Source organism: Sinocyclocheilus anshuiensis, unplaced genomic scaffold (assembly GCF_001515605.1).
Source record: "Sinocyclocheilus anshuiensis isolate Anshui unplaced genomic scaffold, SAMN03320099.WGS_v1.1 scaffold235, whole genome shotgun sequence".
Taxonomy (NCBI): Eukaryota; Metazoa; Chordata; class Actinopteri; order Cypriniformes; family Cyprinidae; genus Sinocyclocheilus; species Sinocyclocheilus anshuiensis.
In genome coordinates this window covers 1722337-1749205 of record NW_015552562.1, presented here as the reverse complement: position 1 = coordinate 1749205, position 26869 = coordinate 1722337, and the positions used below count along the sequence as shown (strand labels likewise).

The following is a 26869-nucleotide window of genomic DNA, read 5'->3' as shown; positions in this document are numbered from 1 at the left end:
GCAGATCTATACAGGTGGAGCTGGGGAAGGTGGAGGGTTCTGAAGCAAGCTGCAACTGCTACGGCAAGCACTAGTCATATATTTGAATGTTGAGAAGCGAGCTCAATCAGCTGTGCCATGTGATAATGATGTCATTAGGTCAGATTGAGTTAGACCTATCAGACTGCGCCATCTAGAGTTTCATGCCAGAACTCTGTATTTAATAAAAAAAAATATATATAAAAGCGTAATTATATTTAAAAAAATATTAAAATAAAAATATTATAATGCATAAATATTACAGTGTAAATTTTACAATCAGCATACTACCATCAGATCATCTGATGACACACATTGCTGCATATGCAATGTTACCCCCAACACTGTTCTCCATAACATATTACGTGTTTGCAGACAGTCATTGACCAGCGCAGATGATTGACGACACTCCTGCATGCTGGAACTCATTTGACAGGGGTCAGTGAGGTCAGAGTCAGTATTGACATTCATTTAACTCAATCTGACCAGGGCGTGACCAGCGCAGATGATTGACGACACTCCTGCATGCTGGAACTCATTTGACAGGGGTCAGCGAGGTCAGAGTCAGTATTGACATTCAGTTAACTCAATCTGACCAGGGCAGGTGTTAGTCAACATTCATGCACATGCGTCATTCTGAAATATAGTGAACCAAAAGACCACCCTGCCCTGAATACACTGTAAATTATACAGATCAGGTGTGGCACAGTGGTGGATGTACAGTAGGCTTGTAAGTTAAAGGTTGAGCATTCAATCTCATGAGCTACCACCATTGTGCTGTTAAATCTGTTGTAAATATTGTAAATAATTCTTAAAGCTGCTTTGGATAAAAATATCTGTTAAATGACTACTTGCTTAGCACTCACTACTGCTATATATAATTGGGCTTCTCAAACTCTCCCACCTCTTCACATTTTCCCCTTTCTTCTTCTTTCTTTTCGGCTGAAAAGCATGACTATATCTTCAAACAATAGCCAACTATATTTCCATACCTCTCAGAGATATCTAGCATGACGTGACCCGCAGTTCTCAGCCCACGGTGGGAAAGACTTCATCTGAAAACGGTCTTTGTAACGAAGCCGGTATCAGATACTGCGACGAAACTGCCCAGAACTTCACACACGCTCGAGCCTGGGAATGCACACGAACGCTACAGCCACATACCACAACCGATCTCTGACTGCAGACAAAACGCTCCATTAATGATGACCTCAACTTGGCGTCCTTTATTCATTAGAGGGCAGATTTAATTGCTCAAATCATCCAGCCCTCTTTGAAGGCCATGTTTATTGTCGCAGGCGTGTTAGAGCTACCAGCTCCCTGTGCTTGCTCTGTTCATAAAGGTTTGGGTGTTTTTTTTAGATTTGTAGGGCCTTGTTTATGCTTTAAAAAAATCATATTTATTCATTAAAAATCACTATTAACAAGCCCTTCTGCCATACTCCACTGTAGCGAGATCGGTCGGCTGAAAAGCATGACTATATCTTCAAACAATAGCCAACTATATTTCCATACCTCTCAGAGATATCTAGCATGACGTGACCCGCAGTTCTCAGCCCACGGTGGGAAAGACTTCATCTGAAAACGGTCTTTGTAACGAAGCCGGTATCAGATACTGCGACGAAACTGCCCAGAACTTCACACACGCTCGAGCCTGGGAATGCACACGAACGCTACAGCCACATACCACAACCGATCTCTGACTGCAGACAAAGCGCTCCATTAATGATGACCTCAACTTGGCGTCCTTTATTCATTAGAGGGCAGATTTAATTGCTCAAATCATCCAGCCCTCTTTGAAGGCCATGTTTATTGTCGCAGGCCTGTTAGAGCTACCAGCTCCCTGTGCTTGCTCTGTTCATAAAGGTTTGGGTGTTTTTTTTAGATTTGTAGGGCCTTGTTTATGCTTTAAAAAATCATATTTATTCATTAAAAATCACTATTAACAAGCCCTTCTGCCATACACCACTGTAGCGAGATCGGCTTCTGAAACTGTTACAGAGATTTATCAGAAGCCATTACTGTAATTGCAAATGGCTGTGGAACATTACTCACTGGCAATATCCTGAAGATATCCATCTTATTGAACCATACTGATTAATTGAATTTTCATCAGTGCTAAGCTTATTAACTGTTATGACAAATGATTCGAGGGGCATACATGTAGGCCACCTAGCACATTGCTTTTGAACATTTTCTTCTTCCAGCCAGAGAGATGATTATATTTCATTTCAGTTATCTGTCTTTGAAATAAGACTCAAGACTCATTAAATGCAATGGATGATGGCCTCGTTTGCGGTTTGACGGAGTACCGCACCATGCCTCGCTACTTCAGGGGAAAGTACGGTTTACCGACGGCTTTTTTGGCCTCATGCAAACGAATCTCACGATGCCAGTGAAGAGATGAGGGAGGAACACTTACAGGTTCTTGACGGCGGTGATCCCTCGGAAAGCCTTACGAGGAACAGCCTGAATCTGATTCTCGCTCAGGTCCCTGGAGAGAGAGAGATGAGAAAGAGAAAGAGAGAGATATTAGGATTGGTTTGAAGCCACTTCACATTTCGCATCTTGAGGAAGATGCACGGTTCGCTGGAACTTTGAAGTCTGAGACCAAATTGTTCTACTGACCATAAATGTCACATCCTCCTTTATTCGTCTGGCCTTTTATCACTCCGTCTGTGTGTGCGTCTAATGAAAAACATTTCTAAAGCAGTACTTTGTAATGAAGGTCTCATAGTGGTACGTCCCACAATTCTGCAGAAAATGAAGCAATCATATGCACTTTGAGTAACCCGAGAAAGAAAGCAGACAAAAGCGGCTCTTTTTAATGCTCGCTTATAAGCCAAATGATTTTTGACATGTCACAATGGTTGTGCTTAACTTTATTAAGCTTGCTTGTTTGTAGACTCACGCTGGCAAAACATAATTTGAAAACCAGAATGCAATTACGGGCCAAGAAGGAAACAAATGAGATATGGAATATCTGCCCAGCTAATCAAAGCGTCTGCTTTGGAGTCATGCCTGCTACACATAACACGAACAGACCACCACGTGGGTTAACCCACCTGACCTTGCTACAACCAATTTCACTGATAAACAATCAGGCACGGATCCAAACGCGGCGAGGAATCCTGCCAGAGCTCGTGCGTGGGACATAATGATGTATCAAGCACAGGACTGCCAGCAATTTCCTCTTAGGAGCATTAAAACTGTAGTTATTGGGCTCTCCCCTCCTTCAGCCCCCGCCAGAACTGGATACGTGTGTATGTCCCCCCCCCCTCGAACCAATCAAGTTTTATTATGGCAAAAATCTTAATAACTATGTTATGCATATATATATATATATATATATATATATATAACTCCGTTGGCAAATAGAAATAGATTTTTTTAAAGAAACATATCTACATACCTACATATATACTGTATAAACACATACTGTGTAAACAACTCATTTTTGTTTGTTTTGTCATTTTGAAGGCAATAATGAAATGAACTCAATCCTGGTATGCACTGCTATCATTAATGTCAAATTGGGCGTCTTAACAGATGCTGGAATGAATGCTTTAAGGTAAAAGATACAGATTCAAAGCAGACATGCACCAAACAGTGTTTGTTAAAGGACGAGAGCTGCATCGGTCCCCCTCCTCTAGCAATCTGCTTGCAAATTTCATTAATTTAATTTGGCTTTGGCCCTGCTCTCTCTGACTGTCAGGATGCCTGCCATAAATCTCCCTTTGATTCCATTACGGCTCCCATTTCCAGACAACCTGGCAACGCCAAAACATATTACAGATAAACGCTCAGCAACACGCAAGGATATGAGAGCCGAGCTGCGAGGAGGATCTATCCTTACACACACGCACAGACTCTCTCACACACAAAGGTCAGACAAAGTGAAACACGATATACTTCATGAAATGCTGTTGTTATGCCACTCAACAAACATCTTGTTTTCAATCAAATGCACACAAGAATCAGCGATAAACAGTTAAGCATATGCAAGGAAGAGAAGACCACTAATAATTCAAAATACACATCTGTCACATTTCGAAAGCTCAATATTTTGCCAATATAAATCAATGGGAGATTTTCAGACTTGAATCTTTAACGATTGCTTAAGAAGTTTCATAGTACATCTTTTGAAAGTGGTTTCGAACAAATCCTAAGCAGAGTCCGTCCATTCATTTTCCAAACAGCATCATATGTAAGGTCCTAAGCAGAATGTTTGAGGAATATCAATACACCGCTGCCTTACAAACGCAGTAAAAAGCATTGAGGGAATGTCGGTCAATTCTCTTTCTTATCACACTTTACAAATGTCACTCTTATCTCTCCACTGAAAAATGGAATGCTGCGGTTTTACAAGAAGGTTATTTGCTTCACTGTTGTTGTTTTCTCGCTCTGTTTAAACCACAAAGGAAAAGAGTGATTGTCTAAAGTAGCGGAGACTTAAACATCACTTTACAGAAACTCAAATAATGCAGGATGTCTGAGACAGACTCACACACACACACACGCACGCACGCACATATTTCACTCTTTTACAGCTCCGGTTATGGTCGTGATGGGCGGCCCTCTCTCTCTCTCTCGCTGATGGCTGGAGTCTGCGCTCTGCTTTATGGCCACTTTTAAAAATGGAGGCAAATTAAAACACTATGGATTTCTGGCCCTGAAGGACTGTATAGTGTAATTGGCCTTAAGGATGACAGTAGTTCTTAATTACACTGAGTATAGGAGCTTTTCATTGGGCCCAGGCCGCTCGCTCTATCTCTCTTCCGTCTCATTCTGCGTGAATCACCAGCCAGTAGATCCTCTGCTTCCCTTCGGTTATTAGAAGTTATGATTGCGGTTTCTCTGCTGAAATCTATCTCTTAAATGGAGAAAAGTGGATGTAAATATTACATTCTGGCAGGTGGCACAGAACCAGCATCGAATCACTCTCTGGCTGCAAACGTGAAAGCATGCCGGATCTTTCAGTTACAGAGCTGACCTTTAGAAGCTGCATATATTAGATGATAAAGGCAAACCAAAAAAAAAAGGTTAATACACATCTGCCAGTTAAATCAAATAATGCATTCTTGTCTGAAGCAGGACTGCATAATTAATCTAAAAACAATCATGATTATGATTAAGGCTTTTACTGTTAAGTAATCACAAAATATGTTGATCATAGGTCTGTTCTATTTTATTATTTTATTTTAACAGTGGTCAAAACCAGATAAGATAAAAACAGAATAAAAAAAAAAACTATGCATTGGACACCAAATCAAATTTTAAAAGTTCTGTGTTAGAAGTCTACAATATGAAATCATGATGAATTCCTAAGATCACCCTTCAGGTTCACTTTAAAACAATCACAATATTACTGATGTAGTTTTAAGATATAAATATAATAGTTAATTTGCTGCTCAAGAACCAGTTATTACTATAATTGTCAAAACAGTTTGATATTTTTGTTATTTTCAGGATTCTCTGATGCATAGAAAGTTTAAAATAACAATATTTATTTGAAACAGAAATCTTTTATAACATTATAAATGTCTTTACTGTCACTTTTGATCAATTAAATGCATCCTTGATGAATAAAAGTAATACAAATCTTACAGACAAAACTTTTGAAGAGTAGTTTACATTGCGTACAACATGAAAAAAAAAACATGTTTTCAGCGTCTGAAAAGTTACAATTATTGGCAGTACTTGGCATAACACTCAATATACTGTACATGTAAGTTATATTATTAAATCAAATAAAATAAGATGGGATCATCAAAGTAAGTATTTTAATGCAAGTTGTATTAGATGAAATAAATGTGACCCTGGATCACAAAACCAGCCTTAAGTGTACATTTTTTGAAATTGAATAATCTGAATGCTGAATAAATATTCTTTCCATTGATGTATGGTTTGTTAGGATAGGACAATATTTGGCCGAGATACAACTATTTGAAAATCTGGAATGAAAAAATCAAAATATTGAGAAAATCACCTTTAAAGTTGTCCAAATGAAATTCTTAGCAATGCATACACACACACACACACACACACACACACACACACACACACACACACACACACACAAAAGCTTCTCAGGTGCATATGCACAGTTTTCTTCTTATCCTCATTCTAATGTTGATGAATTTGAATCATTTTCAATGACAGAGCATGTTCATGCAGTTAGTAGTAATTATCATAAAGCACGCCCAGACATCTCCATATAAGAGCCTTCTGAACAAGCCATCCTATACAGCCATTCATTCCTCTCTGCAAACATACAGCATCTAAATGATGCAATCTTACATAACAGCACCCATAGCAAGAGTAAAGCAAAATGTGCCATTTTCAAAAACACAAGAGACATAGACGGACAATATTTGGCCGAGATACAACTATTTGAAAATCTGGAATGAAAAAATCAAAATATTGAGAAAATCACCTTTAAAGTTGTCCAAATGAAATTCTTAGCAATGCATATTACTAATCAAAAATTATGTTTTGATATATTTACAGTAGGAAATTTACAAAATATCTTCATGGAACATGATCTTTACTTAACATCTTAATGATTTTTGGCATAAAAGAAACATCTTTTATTTTGACCCATAGAATGTATTTTTGGCTATTGCTACAAATATACCCGTCCTACTTATGACTGCTCCAGGGTCACAAATAGCATCTACAATGTTAAGGGAAATAATTGTCTATTAGGACTTTTCATAAACGTTCAGTCCTATCTTGATGTGTACCAACAAGACGGTTAAACACAGAGTAAGACTGACTGATCTGAAACCCATCGCCGTCTCTTTAAACTCTTTAAAAAGTTAGTGAACACCAGGATGCCACTAAAGGAAGTGGGTATGGAAATGAAATGAAAGAGAAAGACAGAAGGACATAGATGCAGAATCCTTGTTCACTGATCAGCATCTGGCAGCGTCAGCTTTGTATTCCGCCGCAGTCGTTTAACTGCCCTTGCTTAGTGTCTTACATGTAGCCCAAAGACTCCTTGATTTAATTAACTCAGTGCTTTATGAATAAAACTATTTCACTATTGATCATCCCAAGAGCTGACGCAGGCTAAACCGGTACAGCGCTCACTTCATTACGCCGTCCTTACTTGCTTTTTTTTCTTTCTGATGGCAAGGGAGGAGGTGAGGGTCGGAGTCGCTATGGAGGGAGGTGAAGGCAGCTTCTAAATCAAAGTAAATGAGCTCAAATGCTCCCTTGGGTGTCTAAAGCTTTCTGCTAAAGCTTCTACATTCCTCCGCTGCCTCCAAGAAAGAGTCTGCGTATGGATATTATAAATAGAAAAGGTTTTTCCCCCGTGTTAGTATCTATTATGTTTTGTCAATGCTTTAATTAAATTGGATAGCTTAATGTGATTTATCCTGATCCATGCGCTTTATGGCTCTAAAAGCCTTTTTGGCTCCCAGCCCAAAAGATGTCGAACAAATTTAGATGAGTTAGTGAAGAAAAAAGGGGAGAGGCTGGGCACAGATGGTGATTTGTTATTGGCTAATTCACTTTTATTCTTTGTGTGCCATTTAGTTTAATTTTCTTTCTTCTGCATCGTCTTGCCTTGGAATGGGACCGAGACGTACGACAAGCTTTTAGGATCATTTATAGTCGCAATAAAATGTCAGTTATAAGAGATGAGGAAAGTGCATGTCTGATTTCGAGATGGGACGGCTTTTGGACGCAGAAAGACACCGCAATGTCCTTTTGCCGGTCCTCACAAACTCCAGAGCAAAGCCGTCCGAAAAGAGGGGAGATGTTGAAGAAAGGATGAGGCTGCTAATCAGACAATAGGATTTAAAAGCTTTTAAAGTGAGTGGGTTGGAGACAACAGCTGAGTCGCGCTCTGTCCACGGCAAGGGGCCTCCTGGCACTCATAAATAAACCTGGGAGATTAGGAAATTGGCTGGGGGTGGGTGTGGTTCTGGGGGTTCGCTGGCAGAAGTTTCCATCCGTCTTGTGGCAGGTCACAGTTGCCGCGGAGACCAGGAGCCATGCTGGCCAATTAAGTCCAGAGCCAGTGCTGCAGGTGGTTTGGTGGTGGCGGTAAGGGGCATCGAGAGCAAGGCTTTGTGTGTTTGTGTCTTTATGAATACAGGAGAGCACAGAACACACTCCACACTGAAGCAGCACCTTTAGTGGCGAAATGTAAGTCACTCTGGGAGTGGAAGGATGAGGAGAGACAGTGTAATTATCAAACAGCAATACACCACTGTCTTTGAGATGAAGAGACAGGTGTGGGTGCTCTGAGCGTGTGTGTGTGTGTGTTTCCAAAACAACCTACATCACATCTTGCACTATCAAAGGATTTAAATTATATAATAATATAAAAGGAATCAATCTATCCATCTATCTATCTATCTATCTATCTATCTATCCACTTATTCGATAAAGATATATAGAAATGTGCATAATAAATAGTGACCCCGTTGCAGCCTCATATTTCACTCTTTTACAGCTCCGGTTATGGTCGTGATGGGCGGCCCTCTCTCTCTCTCTCGCTGATGGCTGGAGTCTGCGCTCTGCTTTATGGCCACTTTTAAAAATGGAGGCAAATTAAAACACTATGGATTTCTGGCCCTGAAGGACTGTATAGTGTAATTGGCCTTAAGGATGACAGTAGTTCTTAATTACACTGAGTATAGGAGCTTTTCATTGGGCCCAGGCCGCTCGCTCTATCTCTCTTCCGTCTCATTCTGCGTGAATCACCAGCCAGTAGATCCTCTGCTTCCCTTCGGTTATTAGAAGTTATGATTGCGGTTTCTCTGCTGAAATCTATCTCTTAAATGGAGAAAAGTGGAGTGGCAGGTCACAGTTGCCGCGGAGACCAGGAGCCATGCTGGCCAATTAAGTCCAGAGCCAGTGCTGCAGGTGGTTTGGTGGTGGCGGTAAGGGGCATCGAGAGCAAGGCTTTGTGTGTTTGTGTCTTTATGAATACAGGAGAGCACAGAACACACTCCACACTGAAGCAGCACCTTTAGTGGCGAAATGTAAGTCACTCTGGGAGTGGAAGGATGAGGAGAGACAGTGTAATTATCAAACAGCAATACACCACTGTCTTTGAGATGAAGAGACAGGTGTGGGTGCTCTGAGCGTGTGTGTGTGTGTGTTTCCAAAACAACCTACATCACATCTTGCACTATCAAAGGATTTAAATTATATAATAATATAAAAGGAATCAATCTATCCATCTATCTATCTATCTATCTATCTATCTATCTATCTATCTATCTATCGTACATGTGTTCATCCATCTATTTATCTACCCATCTATCTCTCCATCATCTATCCTACCATCTTACTATTCATGTATATCTTTCCATCTATCTCTCCATCATCCATCCATCTGTCTATCCATTTATCTACCTGTCTATCTCTTTATCCATCCATCCATCCATCCATCTACTCGTCTATCTCTTCATTCATCCATCCATCGTACATCTGTTCATCCATCTATTCATCTACCCATCTATCTCTCCATCATCCATCCATCCACCTCTTCATCCCTCCCTGCATCCATCCATCCTGCCATCTAACTATCCGTCTATCTTTCTATCTATCTTTTCATCCATCTATCTATCCATCGATCCATCATCCATCCATCCATCCATTTACCTGTCTACTTCTCCATCTATTTCTCTATCCATCATCCATTGATCCATCCATCCATCCTGCTATCTAACTGTCTATCTCTCTATTCTGTTCATGTATTCATCCATCTCTCCATGTTATCATCTATTCATCATCCATCCTCCATCTGTCCATCCAGTCCATCCGTCCACCCATCTAACTATCATCTATCTCTCCATTCATCCATCCATCCATCCATCAATTTATCTACCCATCTATCTCTTCATCTATCCATCAATCCATTCATCTTGCCATTTACCTATTTCTCCATCTATGTATCTCTCTATCCATCATCAATTCATCCATCCATCTTGCTAAGTATCTGTATCTCTCTATTCTGTTCTATTGCTCTATTCTATGTGTATTCATCCATCTGTCCATGTTTCCACCCATCCATCCATCTAGTCCATCTCTCCATCCATCCATCTATCCATCCATTCACATATCTACCTATCCATCTATCTATCATCTATCTCTCCATCCATCCATCTAAATCTCCATCTGTCTGTTTATCCATTCAGGTAAAAATGCTCAGAACAAAAGTGTAAATCAAGCAAGCCAGTGTTCTATAAAGACAACAAGAACCACACAGGACAACAAACAAAAATCCATACTCTAATCCTTAAACTCAAACCCCCCTCAAGTAACCTCAAAACAAAGGAATCAGATCAGATTTGCTTGTCAGCTTTCCAGAATGCGTTAGGTAGGAAGCTGAATAGATAGCAGGGGTGGCTGCTGGCTTTCGGCGAGCTAATAAGTCTAAACTCTTTAAAATGAGAGTAATCCAGTTAGTATGGGTAAAGGGCTAATGTCCAGCTAATTGAATTTGAGGCAAAACTGGTTTAGTCGGCCATATCTGGCCAAGCTCAACCTGCCATCCTCCGCATTGTCTGCAAAGACTGATGATGAATGCAAGATCTCGTTGCAGCATAATTCCTGCAGCTGATTGGTGGGTCTGGAGCATTCGATCATGAGGCGTGACCACACACCTGTGACATACTGAGGGCTGCATCAATATATACAGAGGGATGACATTCAGCAGTATTCAATTAGAGAAATGCACAGAATACGCATACGCATACATCACAAATCATGTGCCCGGCCAATTGTAGCTGCAGGCTGGACTGAATGATTATATGGTATAAATGGGGGCTGTTAAGTCTACTGGGCCCAGGAGGTTTTATTCTAAATCTACTAATGGGAAACGTGGAAGTGGAAAAGGGTGGAATATTTCTGAGAGGTTATGAGGGCAAGCATGAGACCGTGGGCACCATGCAAAAACCTCTATGTTTCACAGAAATCTGGATACAGATCTGTGAGAGAAAAAAGCAGAGCAACATTGTCAAAATAGGTTTTCATGCTCTGTAATTACTCAACATATGAGTCTAAGAAGGTCAACATAGCACACTAATTAACATGTAACCCAACCTGAGAAAAGTGTAATTGCATCCATAAAGAGGAAGAGAGGTAGAGAGAACAACTTGGAGGTTAGTACATGAGGCCGGGCCCCACGGGGCCCCAATCAGCACGAGTTTCTTTTAACATGTTAAAAAATATTGTTACGCTTTCCAACAATGGCCACCGAGCAGATAAGGATAAACAAAGGTTTCCATATATGAATAATCACCAAAGTGGGTGAAAAGAACCAGACCATGACTTAAGTGCTTAATTAACGTGCTTAATGTTAAACCATTTCCAGTTTTCTTTTTTCTTAAAGGTTTAGTTTTACACATCAGAATTACATTTGTCTTGATCTCCAAGTATCTCTCAATGTATCTGTCAATTATTACTCTCTGGCTCATTTATGGTAGCGTGAGAATGTGTGTGAGAACAATAAAAGACAAAGAACAAGGAGGAAGGCTAGTGGGATAGACAGACAGAGAGAGTGAGAGAACAAAAGATGCAGATGCATCCCTGACCACAAGATGGAGCCCCCAGGCTTCTCTCCACCATTGAACTAACCAATCAATAAATTAATCTCTGGTGGAGAGATGTAGGAGGCTGTATGGTGCCTTGGAAGCCTCCACCTTTACCCACAAGCGTGACCACATTAACACACTGAAAGTTCAGCCAGACAGTGGCAGTTGGTATCTGCAGGGAGAGACGCTGGGACTGTTTTCCTAACCACAGAAGCTGGGAAAAACCAGGATATGCAGCACTGGCTGCTGTAGATGGGAAAAAATACTGATGCAATGATTAAAATTCTGTCTGATACCAATAGGCCAATAATTATTTTCATGTTATGGTCAATAACCAATAAATAACTGATGTGACACTTTAGTTTAGGGGCCAATTTTCACGGTTAACTAGTTGCTTATAAGCATGCATATTAATAGCATATTGGCTGTTTATTAGTACTTATAAACCAAACATTAATACCTTATTCTGCATTACCATATTTTAGATCCTTTAATTCTACTAAACGTAACAACTACCTTATTAATGATTAATAAGGAGCAAATTAGGAGTTTATTGAGGCAAAAGTCACAGTTAATAGTGAGAATTGGATGTTAAAATCAAGTGCGACAATAACCGATGATAAAATTCAATTTTCAATACTATGTTGTGTAAATAAGTCAAATGAAAACACTAAAAGCTTAGAATTACATTAGAATGCAATTCTAAAAGCTTAGCACAACATTAGAACGCAGTTTGAAAATAGATATTTATTTTGAGATTTGCTAAAGATTACTTTTAACTGTGTTATTAAATTGTTGGCATTTTTATATATTAACTTTCAGAAGAAGATGGCAAAGGTCAACAGAGGAAACAAGCATGAATGATTAAATGCCCAATATTGATCAATACTGATAAGAAGTAAATAAAATTACTAAAAATCGATCATGCTGTACGTCAATAACCAACATGGTAGTGATATATGTGCTTCCCTATAGCAAAAAAAAAAAATGTGTTAATGTGTAACAAACACATAGAAACAAATAGAAATCTCTGCATGGGAAATGACCAAACTGACATGAAATCAACTAAAGAGATGGACGATTATGCAGATGCTGCAGTTCAAAGGGAGCTGTAGTTTTATACAGTATTTACATTCTGTTACTCAACTGTCTGTGCTTCATTTGTCCTGGCAGTGGAGGATGAGCATAAAGCGTTCCCTCTCATTTTCCCACCAATTTGCCGATAAACAAAGACACAGCGCTCTGTTCACTATCGGCCACTAAAAACAAGAAACCAGCAGGGGTGAGCAGATTGCTGCCCACCTACACAGTGGTGTCTAGCACGGGCTGCCCATGTGAGACGCCACGGGCCATTATAAGACACAGGCATTTCATAAAAGAACCAACCCAAGATGGCCGTGCGCCACTGGAAGAACTCTCATTTGATTCACAGCAGGACAAATGCGCATTGGGGGAATGGGTGACAGAAATGGCTTTTGTCAATAGCGTTGCCATTATGGAGACAGTGAGCTGCCTCAGTTATTTACTATGTGTACTGCATTAGACTAAGCGAGACTTGTCACAGCATTTACATATTATTGCTCTTTTGTTGGTTTTGATTGCTTCTATTGTCCTCATTTGTAAGTCGCTTTGGATAAATGCGTCTACTAAATGACTAAATGTAAATATTCTGTCAAAAATAACCACATAGTTAGAAAAGCAGCAGTTTGATTAACATATGGAACAAACGTACAACAAAAGTTTTACAGGGGCCTTTCCCTCATAGAGACAACTTTGAACCCCTGAAGCGTGCACATTAGTACCTAATATGTACTAAAATACACCTTTTAGCGGTAGATAACACACACAAGTGTATCTTTGAGGGTACCGTATCAGTGACAATTACTGTGCTGCCCATATTCCCTGTGCTGTAACTGCTATCCTGAAGAGTCTGCTGTAGCTACCCCTTAATTTAGCTAAAACACCTTTTGCATAAACACAACATTTCCTGCGCTGCCAGCCTGGCTTCCTCTTTTACCGGCTGTTAGCTCTTGTCTTTCCAGTCTTGGAGATACGCTATCATCTGTCGCTCATTGGTTATTGTTTGTTTTCTAGGCGTCACTCAAGAGCCAGCGCTATTGCTTTTCAATGCTACACATTCCACACTCTAAAAAATGCTGGGTTGAAACAACCCAGCATGTTTTAGAGTGTAGCCTACTGTAAATATCCCAAAAGTTGGGTTAGTCCATATTTGACCCAAAGTTGGGTTGAAACAACCCAGCATGTTTTAGAGTGCAACAATAACCGACGGGCTTTGGTTTCTGTCTCTCTGCGAGCAAAGAATTTGAAGTCTAAAGGATGGTTAGATCCTACCCATGAGCCTTCCAGCTGCTAAATGTATAAACCGTAAGAAATTACACATGAAACCTTGGGCCCTTTAGCGCTGATCAAATATAAGGCCGTGCGATGATTATTTCCCTTGTGAATCTTGAGCTTCAGCCCAGTTCCTCTTGTCCTCCTTCCATTACAGCCCTGATGAGCAAGAAATTGAGCTCTAATCATTCAGAGAATAATAAATGGTCATTTAGAGTTGAAAAACAACTTTTGTTTCGTGCTTTGGAAAGTGGAAATCGTTGGACTATAAACGAATCACAAAGCTTTGTTGTGCCTACTGGGAATACGTTGGTACAATGAGGTCATGTGCAGCCAAAAACGGCCTTGCCCACACAGCCTGTGCACTTCCATCCACGGCGGCTGCTTAATATGAAATCTGACTGCGGTGGTTTATTTTTCCCCATTATCCGGTTTGATCAGTGTGTGTGGCTCCCAAGGGCCGTAAGTCAAGCCCCCCTGTGGAATGTTCCATAGATGGTGAATTTCACCTCTATAGAGGATGATCTCACTGATTATGACATCATGAAGGCAGGTTGATTTATTAAGACCCACTGATGAGGCCGTATTTAAATAAACATCAGCATCCCTTCCAGAGTTAAAGATATGGTTCCCCCGAGGGCCTACACATGGCCTGGCTGGGGGGGTTTAGGGTTAAGAAGGAAGTCGAGGCGATTCGTTTGAGTCGATGACTTTAACACTCTGCCCCCGTTCAAACTTACGCGCCCCGTGACAATCTCGACCAGGTGCGCTGGGATACTCTGGAATGGCCTATGCAGATTACTGTAAGAACAACAGCCCGTGGTGGTGTTAAACCTCTGCTAAATAGCTTGTCTACCCTTGTTAACACCCGATGCAGCCAAAAACGGCCTTGCCCACACAGCCTGTGCACTTCCATCCACGGCGGCTGCTTAATATGAAATCTGACTGCGGTGGTTTATTTTTCCCCATTATCCGGTTTGATCAGTGTGTGTGGCTCCCAAGGGCCGTAAGTCAAGCCCCCCTGTGGAATGTTCCATAGATGGTGAATTTCACCTCTATAGAGGATGATCTCACTGATTATGACATCATGAAGGCAGGTTGATTTATTAAGACCCACTGATGAGGCCGTATTTAAATAAACATCAGCATCCCTTCCAGAGTTAAAGATATGGTTCCCCCGAGGGCCTACACATGGCCTGGCTGGGGGGGTTTAGGGTTAAGAAGGAAGTCGAGGCGATTCGTTTGAGTCGATGACTTTAACACTCTGCCCCCGTTCAAACTTACGCGCCCCGTGACAATCTCGACCAGGTGCGCTGGGATACTCTGGAATGGCCTATGCAGATTACTGTAAGAACAACAGCCCGTGGTGGTGTTAAACCTCTGCTAAATAGTTTGTCTACCCTTGTTAACACCCGAGCCCGGGCTGAAATTGAGTTCAGCTGTGGCGTGGCATTACTGAGCATTTTATGTGCTGGATCATAAATCAGGGCCCCTCACGCCGGCTGCAGCCCCTCAGGCCACATTTCCACCTTCCTTAGACCCCATTAGCTCCTACATATTCTGCTTTCCGCGACGGACCGCAGGAACGCTACAACAAGTGTCCCACAAGCCGCCACATTCACGCAGCCCACCTCGGACTGCATTTTATAGCGGTTCCATCTGGTCATGCTGTGGGTGCTTCTGTGCTTTGACCGCTACGAGCGTGAGCTTTTATATAAGCTTTCTCACGGTGAGCGAATATGGGAATTAAGTTAATCATAGCTTCGGGGCCAGACATATACAGAGGTGGGAGCAAGGGCCAGTAATTACAGCGCTCAGGGAATTGAGCTGCGAGCGCTGAGGGAACGGACTTGCTCACCTGCAATCGAGTTGCAGAAGGCCGCTATTGTATTTGAATAATGAACCTGAGGGGAATATGGTGTGTTTGTGAAGGTGTGTGTGTGTGTGTGTGGATAAATAATGACAGAGGTGGGAGGAGTGTGTGTGTGTGTGCATAATGAAAGGGCAGAGGGAATATGTGAGCATGTGTGTGTGTGCATTAGGCTGAATGGCATATGCTTGTGTTTTTATTCAGGGAAACATCAAAGACCAGGTTTATTGAGAAGTGTTTGTGCAATGACTGTTAAATTTAAAAGGTTGTTATCATGAATAAAAAGATGAAGACAAAAAAGTGAGAAAAATATTGTCTATATAATAAAAATAAATAAAAACTGTCAAATGTACATTAAAATACAAACTAAAACCTATAAATAAATGTCTAAAAATTTGTATTTATTTATTTTATATTCATTTTAATTGTTATTTTAATTTTAATTTTAATATTATAATTTTTTCCTCTAACAATGCTGGGTCATATTTAATTAATCTCTAAGCCTGAAGTATATGGTATATTCTAACAAAACAAAAACACGCAAAAAAACAAAACAAAAACAAAACAATAAACAAGAGGCAGTCTGATTGACCCAAACTCACAGTTCACTTTAATAAATTGTCATGTGGCATCATATGAGTCAAAATTATAAGAGATCAAAATTAAAATTAAAACTACAAATAAAAAAAATTTGAAACCAAAATTTGCAATTTTTCAAAATATAAACAAAATAAAAATAAAATTGATATTCATAACACAAAATTAAAAACTAAATGAACTAAACTAAATGTAACATTTCCAAAGCTACAATATCCCTGGAACAGACGGAGCTAAACGCTACAGGTTAAATTCTGAGCACTTTGGTCAGACTTGTGTAATCCAGCAGCTGGAAAAATTAGACTTGCTCTCAGCACTCTTGGTGGCTAAAGTCAAAAGTCAAGGTTATCCATGATCACGACAGCAGCATCCACCCTCCTGCTGTTTTCACAGGTCACAGGCTTTCTCTTCCAGCTGAAGACCTCCAGGGCCCCACCTGGCCATCCATAAACTGCCCTGCTACATTAGACTAGTAACCCACGAGGTTAACAACCTTTCCCTGACAAAACTGCTATAATCATTCCTTTCTGCATGTGTCTGAATTTCAATTTCCCAATTATATGTGTCACCAAATGGCTCACAGGCTCCGAAACACCGAGCTGTGGTGCTCATGCAGGCAATGCGAGCTCTTGATCGCATTCCCACCGCTTCTCATCATCACTTCCTGTCTTTTCTCTACTACTACAGTCAATGACAATGATGAAAGAGCCAAAAAAGTTTGGCTGAGCACATGACAACAAATCTGCTCTCTCTACAACAGCATTAACTTACATACAGTATGTGCCATGCTGAGTATGATCATAAGCCAGTTCCTAAGACGTTACAAGTTTTCTTTAGTGTACAAGTACAGTGATTTTAGTGCGTCTAGATGTTTCTCTGAATCTCCACTGAGGCAGTGGGACAAGCCTCCTCAGTACTGCCTCCAGGGCCTGGTGCCCTTTGCCTGATGGCTTTGCAGAGTTTTGCAAACAAAGTCATTAAAACGCCTCATTTAATTTAAATTTCATCCAAGACAAATCTCCCAGCAGTCCAAACCTCACACACGTACAACTGCCCACACACCCACATTCAATCTGAGACGACTAATCGCTGAAGAGAGGACCCTTGCAGAGTCCCTGGAATCGGTATTGCCGTCTTGGTCCTTTTTGGAAGCCAAACAGGGATCTGTTTGCACTTAGAGAAATGACAGACAGGCAGAAACCAGAGCGTACCCATGTCTGATGACCAAAGTGAAAAAGAGAGGGGCTTTCTCTCTGTCCCCCCTTTAACCACATCCCTGCAAGCTCATGTCAATTTCAGCCAAGAGGATTTCTCACCGCTTGACCAATTCCCCCAAACCCTGCTGCTCAATAGCTACCGTATTCGTGCAAAATAAAGCGAGGACCCATTTACTTGTGACGAAACATGAACTCTTAATATGAGTCAACCATCCCTTCCCTTGATCTGAGTGACTGATGAATGTAATTAAACCAATCCACTTGAAGTTCTTCCTGTTCTTAAATTGCAAGCCTCAAAAACAACACTATTTTCATACGCTTTCATCAAGACCACCAACAAAACAATAAATAGTTAACGTTGGGCAAAGTTTTTAATCATATTGCCACATCAGTGAAGTTATGCAATCAAAAACAAGAGCTTGCATAAAACCCCATTGTCTGGTTTGCACTTACACAACTCTTTGGGGCTATGATACTGTAAGTTACTTGGTATTTCATTAAAAAAAGAATGAATGATGTGTGTAACCACTTTTTTTGTTTGTTTAGTATTATTACTGTATTTAATATGTTGTTAAGGCCAATTATTGGATTGCATTTATGCAAATGCACCTCCTCATTTGGCAATTAAATTTAATTTCTTTTTCCAAAAATATTTTCCTTAGAAGTGCTAAAATATTGAGGAACCAAAATCGTTAAGAGGATTTCAAACCAGAATTGTTAAATTCTTTATGATTCCTACCCCTACCTAAGAATATCCTGTAAACATCTGTATTATGTAGCAAATGAAAAAAATAAAAATAAAAAAGTCCAGAAGAGTGTTAATGCCAAGCAAGGTAGTGGCACGCCATAGCGCCATTTCAAGAACATCATCTCTGGATGTGACACTCTCACAACCAGAAACATAATCAGGAAGTTTGCTTTAGTCAGGCGATGGCGTTCTGGTTGGTTTTGTCTTTGTAGTGCTCTCACACCGCAAAATTTGTTAAGAACACTTTCCAGCAAGTTAACTGTGGCAGATTCGAAACAGACTCCGAGACCTTGAGATCCTCTTTTCGATTGTCTCCTAAAGGATCCCAGTGCTCCACCCAGAAAAATATGAGTCTGTTTTTAATTTCAAATACTCGTGTGTTCAAGCCATTCAATTTAGGAAATGCGAAACAGCTGACACTTATAAATAAAAGAACAAAACTTGGAGTTTGATATAGCTTTTATATAGCGTCGCATTTTCCTTCGAGTCCTTTGCTGTTCTCATTTTTAATTCACATGCATAAATACGTTTTTTGTTTGTTTTATGGCTGCGCTAAGGCTCCGATTCACCAGCGGTAATTGAACTGATGATATAAATAAACTCTCCAGGTCTGCTCTCTGCCCTCCCGGTTGGTGCCTTATTGCTGCCGAGCCAACCTGCGCATGTGGGACTTTGTTTGGCAGCCAATAATTACAATATCAGCTGCTTAACTCTGTGGTAATTGAGGTCACCGGATCATTTAACTCCGCTCCCACTTGGCGGCAGGATTGGGCCGGAGGCGTCATTTTTCAAACACCTTTGAAATGATAATGAAACGCGCAAGATGTATGAAGGGATTATGCGCTGTGGTGGTGCACTGATGTGGTCAATGAGAGAGATCGTTTTCTTGTTGCTGGAGACAAACAGTAATGCATAAGCCTGCCCAAACATCAATGCTAACCATTAGGACTTACACGAATCATAATAGTCCAAAATGACTCTTGTTTTTCCCTCAGAAGACTGGACATGTTTATAGGAGATTACAGGCTAGCTGGCTAATAAATCTGTGAGGTAAGCATAGGAAAAGACACATTCTCTTGTTTGAGCTAAAGCCGCATGGCTGGTATAATGAAGCTGATCCATGTACTGTAAGTTGCGCCATGTCGCCTCTAGGCCATGTGTTCCTCATCACCAGTGGATAAAGCTCTTATGGGAACAATAGGTGCTGTTTAAACTGCAATCTATTGGGTTACTAACCCTCGGTTTCACTAGCTCTTTTATCCCAGTCTGATGTACAAGGGCATACATGATAACAGGGGCACAAATAAAACTGCAGATCGCTGCAAGATGTGGAGACTCCATGGGAGCGGTGAAATCTCCTTGGCTCAAATGTTTTTGACACCCTTAATCGGTTAAAGATAGCTCCGTAAGGGAATCGCACCCATAATGGCCCACCAAACCAAAGCTCTGCCCGATGCACTTAGCCTCCAACTTTATCACAACGGCGCAGAATCCTTTAATCCCGGTGTGCTACGCTAACCGCGGTTGGAGACGCTTTAAGAGCATTATAATGGTTTCCACCACCTTACTTTCCAGAGGAGAAGTGTTCTGTCATGCTGAAGACCTGATCACAGTGCTCTTTATCATGTTGGATCTCCTTGAGGCACCCGTTTATGCCAGCTCAACGCTCTTTCACTTATAATAACGCTAATTTGAAATGACCCTTCCTGCTCCCCCTTGTCCCTCATCTTCATCACATGGTTGCACTTTTCCAAGATATGGATTTCGGGCATCTGCTTAGTTTTAAGCAACTCCTTCCCTTATGCAAACCCAGCAGGGTGCACTTCTTCCGGCCTTCTGATGAGCTCCATATCCTAAAAATACCCATAAACCCTCAATTTATTTTCAATCATTTCTGAAGGCTATCTTGGATATCCGAGAGGATAAAACTGGGAATTCTTTTCTGCTCTGAGGATGAAGGGAAATCTCAAACGTCCTCACAAGACTTAAGGATGTTTGATAAAACCGGAATGATAACATTTCTAGATATGTCGGAATTGATGAGCTGCTGAAGCGTACATCTTTTCTGCTGCAAAAGCATCTACATGACAAGTGCCATGGGACTTCAGCATGATAAGCTTTCATCAGCTGTTATAATAGTGGTATTGTGATTAATTAATTGGTTTTGCATCAAGGGGAACTGTAAGTCTATGTACAGTAAGTGTGTGTGTCAGTATTACAGTGGGGCAAAAGACAGAGAACATGTGGGCTTAAAGTTTTAGGACACTAAAACCTTTTGAAATCCATGTGCATTTTTTAAATGTTCACTTAAATTGTTATAGCAATAATACAATAAGAAATTTAAAGCATTTTCATAAGTAAAACCAAGGTTTGAGCGAGTCTCTTTGGATCAGCGGGGCTAATGCACTGAGAGTCGACTAAGAGACTCTGTCTGCACTGTAAATAATGTCCACCTTTAAATCACAATGTGATGAAACTAGATGGAGGAGACTTTCTCATAGCTCACAGCCATCTGACAGACAGATGTACAAAATGGCTTCTCAAAACGCCCTCCACTATCACTGCTCATTTTACTCAGTTCTTTGAAAACCATGAAGCAGTTTGGTTCTCATCAGATGCTGAAAAAAAGTTATAACAAACTGCACATTAGCCCATAGCTGGTTTGAAACCCAAGAACCAACCAAGATGAGCAACTAAACACAGGCAAACAAAATATCAATACTAGCACAGCTCTAATGCCAGAAACAAGTCTTGCAGATGCACGATTTCCCCCCCAAACCAGTTAAGTGCAAAGCCCAGCTTGAAGCTGATTTCATTGGTCAACTTCATCATGGAGTCAAAAGTTCAGACTTCAGAAAAATCATGGATGGATCTAATCGTGACAAACAGTAATGCTGTCTATGAGGATGTATTACCAACTGAATACGGTTTGTAAGGTTTAAACTTTAAAGGTTAGTATAGTTTATTACTGTTGTTAATATTGTTTCAGCATTGTGAAGGCAATCAGCACTGTGATTGACATGATCAATGAAATCATTTTGTGCTTGACTGGTTTGTGAAAAAAAAAAAAACTGGCATGTAGATTATGCTTACAAAAAGGCAAAGCTACTGTGGTGGTACCAGATTCTGAAGTATTTGAAGCTACTGCATGATTACTAAATTCATATACTATGATATTTATCACGTTGCAACCCCAAAAACCACAGTGCTACCATTCTACATGCATTTAGACAACATTAGGGCTGCCGTTTTTCTTTTAGAAAGGTGAGAATGAGTATTAGTGGATGTGAATGGTGACTCTTGATCAATTCACAGAACTAAGCTCCGGTTGGAAGGCGGGAGACCATGTGTAATGACTCCTAGCGGTGCCACAGAGACTGCAGATTTAGCCAGACCAAAGGATTAACACTGCTAATTCCTCAAAAGAGTGAATCGCCTCCAAAGAAGCTTCTGTCCTGGCTGGAGCCATCTCAGTCATTGTCATTCACGCAGCACTTCAGATGCCGCCACAGGACTGTGAATCTGCAGAATGTGATTAGCGCGATTAGCACGTAATGCTGTAATGTATACTTATTTAAACAGGATATTTCAGTATCAGCACACGCACTTCATGGATATTCATTGCGTGTCACTCTCACGGAGGTCTGCTTGTGCTTTGTACAACATGACCTATAGCATGCGGTATAGCAAAACAAAGCTTTCCCTTTGTGCCTAATGCGCAACAGTCCCGCAGAAACTCGGCAGCATGAGGCTGAGGTTTATTAAACAACCTCCAGACCATTAAATCAACTCGTGCTCCATGCAAACCAGTTGCCACACACACAATGATGCATTTTCGAATGTTTAGAAGTCGGCAGTTCACTGGGCTTAAAATGAAAATCCAAAATATACAAACATTATTAGACGCCGCTCTCCAAATCAGAGCTCCTTCCGTTAAGAAGCAACATCCGGATGTTTGACAGCTCGTTTAGGCCGGTTATGATGAAAAGACTTCCCTCTGCCCTTATGTTCCTCTATAGCCACAGACCGCACTAATAAGGCCATGTCTGAATATGGCTGAAGTGGACAATGTGCTGATTATAGCCGCCTTATGCTTACGGCCGTATCAATTATGAAAGTGTGTCTGTTTTTTTGTTGGGGACATTATATTCAAGGAGAAATTAAGCATGACAGGATGTGATTAAAATACCAGCATGCTAACAGGCTCGATGTTGGGCTGTCCATGGAAGGCAGCGTGGCTCTTTCACATTACTGTCCTCTCGCTCTCTCTCCACTCCCTCCGAGCAGACATAATGAGAGTCTGTGCCAAGGAAACACTCGGCTCATTTTCGGAGGCTTTCCAGGCCATTGGAAAATTGAGCCATTCTGCCCTGTCTCATTAGGAGCGAGATTAGAGTCAGTGGGTCTCCAATGATTGGGATGATTTGTGCTCTAAGGTGGACACATTCATGTGTGTGTATGTGTTTCGAAAGTATGCATAGTACCCAGCGTTTCGACGTACTACAATTTCTACTGTTTATACAACAATTTCCCTACCGATATCGCCGAAGACATGCTTTTGCACCCAAACTGATTTAACCTCTTTGTTGCAAGGTCACCTCTGCCCTTGAGCTACACATTAGCCAAATTACAGACCCTGACAGTGGGGTGATTATGTTATGGAGCAGAACAAGCTAAGAAAAATACGGGTTGGCTGTGGGCGTGGGGGGTCAGCAGCCGCCCGTGGCGCTGCCATTATACTGCCGAGTCTCTCAACACCTCCCAGCCACAGATGAAACCTCAAGCTCACCACCGCCTCCATTGTCCAGTTCTCTCCACCCCATCAATCACACACCCCGTCAGTCTGTCCGCACTCCTCTCCTAGAAAAGACATCCACAGGTCTGTCCCTGCTCCAGATGATGAGTAATCAGGCCTGGACACAAACCTGAGAGCTGGGGGGTGCCAAGCAAAACATCACAAAAGGCTTTTACTGGAAATCGAAATAAATCAATCTGTGCCCTGTTAGTTGAACTCCACCACTGCAGCTGTGCCTGGGGGCTGCAGAAGTCCAGTCGGTTCTGCACGGCTGCAGCGTGGCACTGGGCAACAGGTTTCCAGAGGTGGGTGGTGCAGTTTGGTGGAGTGTGCAGGTGCTGAGGGTTTATAGCGTCTTCTAAAAGGCAGCATATGAGACTCTGCCCATGGGCAGACAATATACTGACAAAAATGACAATATACTCTCATTAATCCAAAAAAAAGTGGATCATGATGCCAGTTAAATGGTTTTAATTATCACATACTAATGATGAAAATATTATGAGTAGGAAATACTAACACTTTATGCAATAATGTTTTAGAATAAGAAAAATCTAGAAAGAATATGATTGTTTAAAAAAAAACAATCAAAGTCAATATTGTCAGGGGTTGAGCCATTCATGCTATAAATGTAATATTTCAACCTACACTTGTGTAAAATGAGGCAAATGCAAGTGAGGTCTTCAGGACGTCTACAACACATTGTGAATATGCTCTTTTTGTAAAAATGTACAAACATGTACTAATTTGTTCCCTTGTGGCTATGATTTATTTACATTAAAATGAGGGAACAAATCAGTATAACTTAGTCGTGATTTAACAATAATAATGGAACATGTTAATAAAATGTGGTCATAAATGAATAAGTAATGGTCATTAATTATCATGGGTACAATATCTATTTTTATTTAAATATCATGTGCGGTTCTCTGTAAATACATGTTTAAATTAATATATAAATTATTTCAATAACACAATGTAACAAAAATTAGCTTCACTTAAATTTTTTATGGTTCTTCTGTAATTCTGTGGTGCTAATTACTATTATTATTATTATTATTGTTATCATCATCATCATGTTGCATTTTGGTAAATATTTAGGCCAGGTCAATTTTAGAACTTCTATCCTTAATTAATGAAACATTGATTTAGTACAGAGAAGTTTTTGTACTAATCTTGCATGGTTTTTTTTAAGAAGATATTTTGCTTTAGCAAGGATGGGAACATTCTAGAAGTTTCTGTATCATTCTGTAATATTCTGTAATATTCTAGTACTTTCTGGAACATTCCAGTCATAAAAGACAAAAATCATCCAACATACACTTCTGAAGTTTTAGACGACTCACTTTTCGTACACAAAAATGATACACATGTGGATTTTCATATTCAGCATGTCAAACAAAAGAAACATAAACACGAAGAAACATTAAAAATTAAAAAACAATTTAAAGTGTATTTATATGAAAAGACAAAAACTATGACTAAAACAAAAGGCTGGGTAAAGATTAACACTGCCCACAATTCACTGTGGAGTCTGGTGGCTTTATGTACCGGTGACCTCGACCAGGTCAACGCTGTGGCGCAGGGCCGCTTGAATGCAAAAGCAGGAGGTTTTTGTGGCTGCGGCGCCAGTGGCCAGAGGAGAGCACCCCTGCTAGGAGCTCCGGACAAACATTTTAACGAGCTCTGGTGTGTGTGAGTGTGTGTATGTGTGTGTGTGTGTGTAAAACACAGACCTCAAGTGAACGTGTTAGCGGTGCCCTAGTACTGGTTGGTGGCAACATTTCCACTTAACCTGTTCAGCAAAAGTCTTTCAGACCTCGGTGAAGTGCCTCTTAAGCCATTAAAGCCCACATTCCAAGGGCTTCCCCATGAGCACTGAGACCTGAAGCCCCAGTCAGAGCTTCTGCTCCTGTCATTTAGCCTTTCCCAGGGACCCTGCAGTCCCAGTGTAATGTGGAGAGCAATAAGCCAAAAGCTGCCAAGCCGTTTGATGGATGGCACCAGTAAGAATAGCACAGCATTCCACGAGGCAGCATCCCCAATGGATATGACTTTGGACCTGAAGCCCCAGTCAGAGCTTCTGCTCCTGTCATTTAGCCTTTCCCAGGGACCCTGCAGTCCCAGTGTAATGTGGAGAGCAATAAGCCAAAAGCAACAATGGATATGACTTTGGTAAATGATGGCGATTGTACATAAAGGTCCGGTCATTAGTCTTTCTCTGGACACATTAAAAGGTTGAGGAAAGAGAAGTGGCAGAATGTGAGGGTTCACCCACAACATTTTCAAGATACGCAAAGGGTTGAGGCAAGGAAGGCAGTATTGGAGCAGTATTGGAGCTGGAACGGCTCCAAATGATGCAATCAGTGCCTGGGACTGAAACAAAACACCTCACACAACAAAATCAGTGGCTGCACAATCCGAATACAAAGGGATGCTTCAGCTTTCGGTTTTAGCCACCGTTTCCCCCAGCAAAAACCAGTCAAGGTGTTTACATTCCAGACAGCTGGAAGGTTGTTCTGTGGTTGCATCGGTTGGAGATGGTGGCGCCCTGGTCTCCTGCCTATAGGCACGTAGTCTGCTCCCAACTCTTATCCTAACTTCTTCAATCTCTCTTAATGGACAGTAAAAGCTGGTTCGACTTAACAGTGGTGGAAGATGGGGTTAGTGTGGTGTGAAGCTATCTGTGATCCTGACCCGCAGACATCCGGGAATCAATAGCTAGAGTTAGTGAGCCGTGTGAGAGTGTGAAATCAGGGTAACCTCTGGCCCCTGACAACTCGAGAGCTGATCGAGACTTGTAGTTATGCGCCAACTCAGACCCTGGGTCTAGACGTGGCATAAAGAAACTGGCTAACGGCCCTCAAGCACATCCAATGAATTGAGGCTCTAAGGACAATACCAAAAAGACAGAGCGCTCTGCGTAATTCCTCCGATTCACTGAACAAAAGTGGCTTACAATGAGCAAAAAGCATCCCTCGGGCAATAAAAAGACACCCACAAAGAAACACATGGGAGCTCTGAACCCATGGTTACGCATGGAGTCAGATCTGGGCAGAGGGGCCCGCTTCTCCATAGATCAGACCCTGCAGGTAAGGATACCATGGCACAGCTGTAATGAAATCCAGAGATCTCGATTTATCTGCAGAGTCAAATGGGCTAGAATACTAACGAACTGTGTCTGGAACAAAGCTTTATTAAACTCTATCTCAAATACTTTGAACAAATTAACTGTAAAAGAGATATTGCGAGGGAAGGAGACTCAGATAAAAATGATTGGGAGAAATTTGAATGCTCAGTGTGGCAGCTGGAGTCCTGTCTAAAAGTTAAAAGAGCTAATCACATTTTATATGGTTCCACCAATGGTTAAAAGGAAGCAAAATGTACATTTAAAAAAAATATTAACACCCAATTCTCAACATTTTCAGAGATTTTGGCTACCCACACTCCTTTGCCCCTAAAAATGACCCGTAGACTGTTACAGTCTAAATAGCAGAGCTTCCCTGTCCAAATGAACCGCTGTGTCTCCTTTATTTCCATAGGTGATATTTGTGTATAGCACAGCTGCTTGGCGTAACACACATAAACACATCCTGTGACTATTTTCCTACATTCTCATTTGAAGTGCACAGGAAAGCTCCCAGCCACTGTGGTTAGACTGACGCACAAGACAGTGGGTGTGAGAGACTCTGAACTCTGTTATCCTTCATT

The 26869-nt window shown here is 41.0% G+C and overlaps 1 protein-coding gene across 1 annotated transcript in view; it reads right to left on the bottom strand.

Annotated features, from left to right (window-relative positions):
• Positions 1-26869, bottom strand: part of LOC107664723 (slit homolog 3 protein-like) — a 200675-nt gene that overhangs the window by 89776 nt on the left and 84030 nt on the right. Inside the window, exon 5 of the mRNA XM_016455371.1 lies at positions 2441-2512. Coding sequence (XP_016310857.1) covers positions 2441-2512 — 72 coding nt within the window. The remainder of the gene's footprint in view (positions 1-2440; positions 2513-26869) is intronic.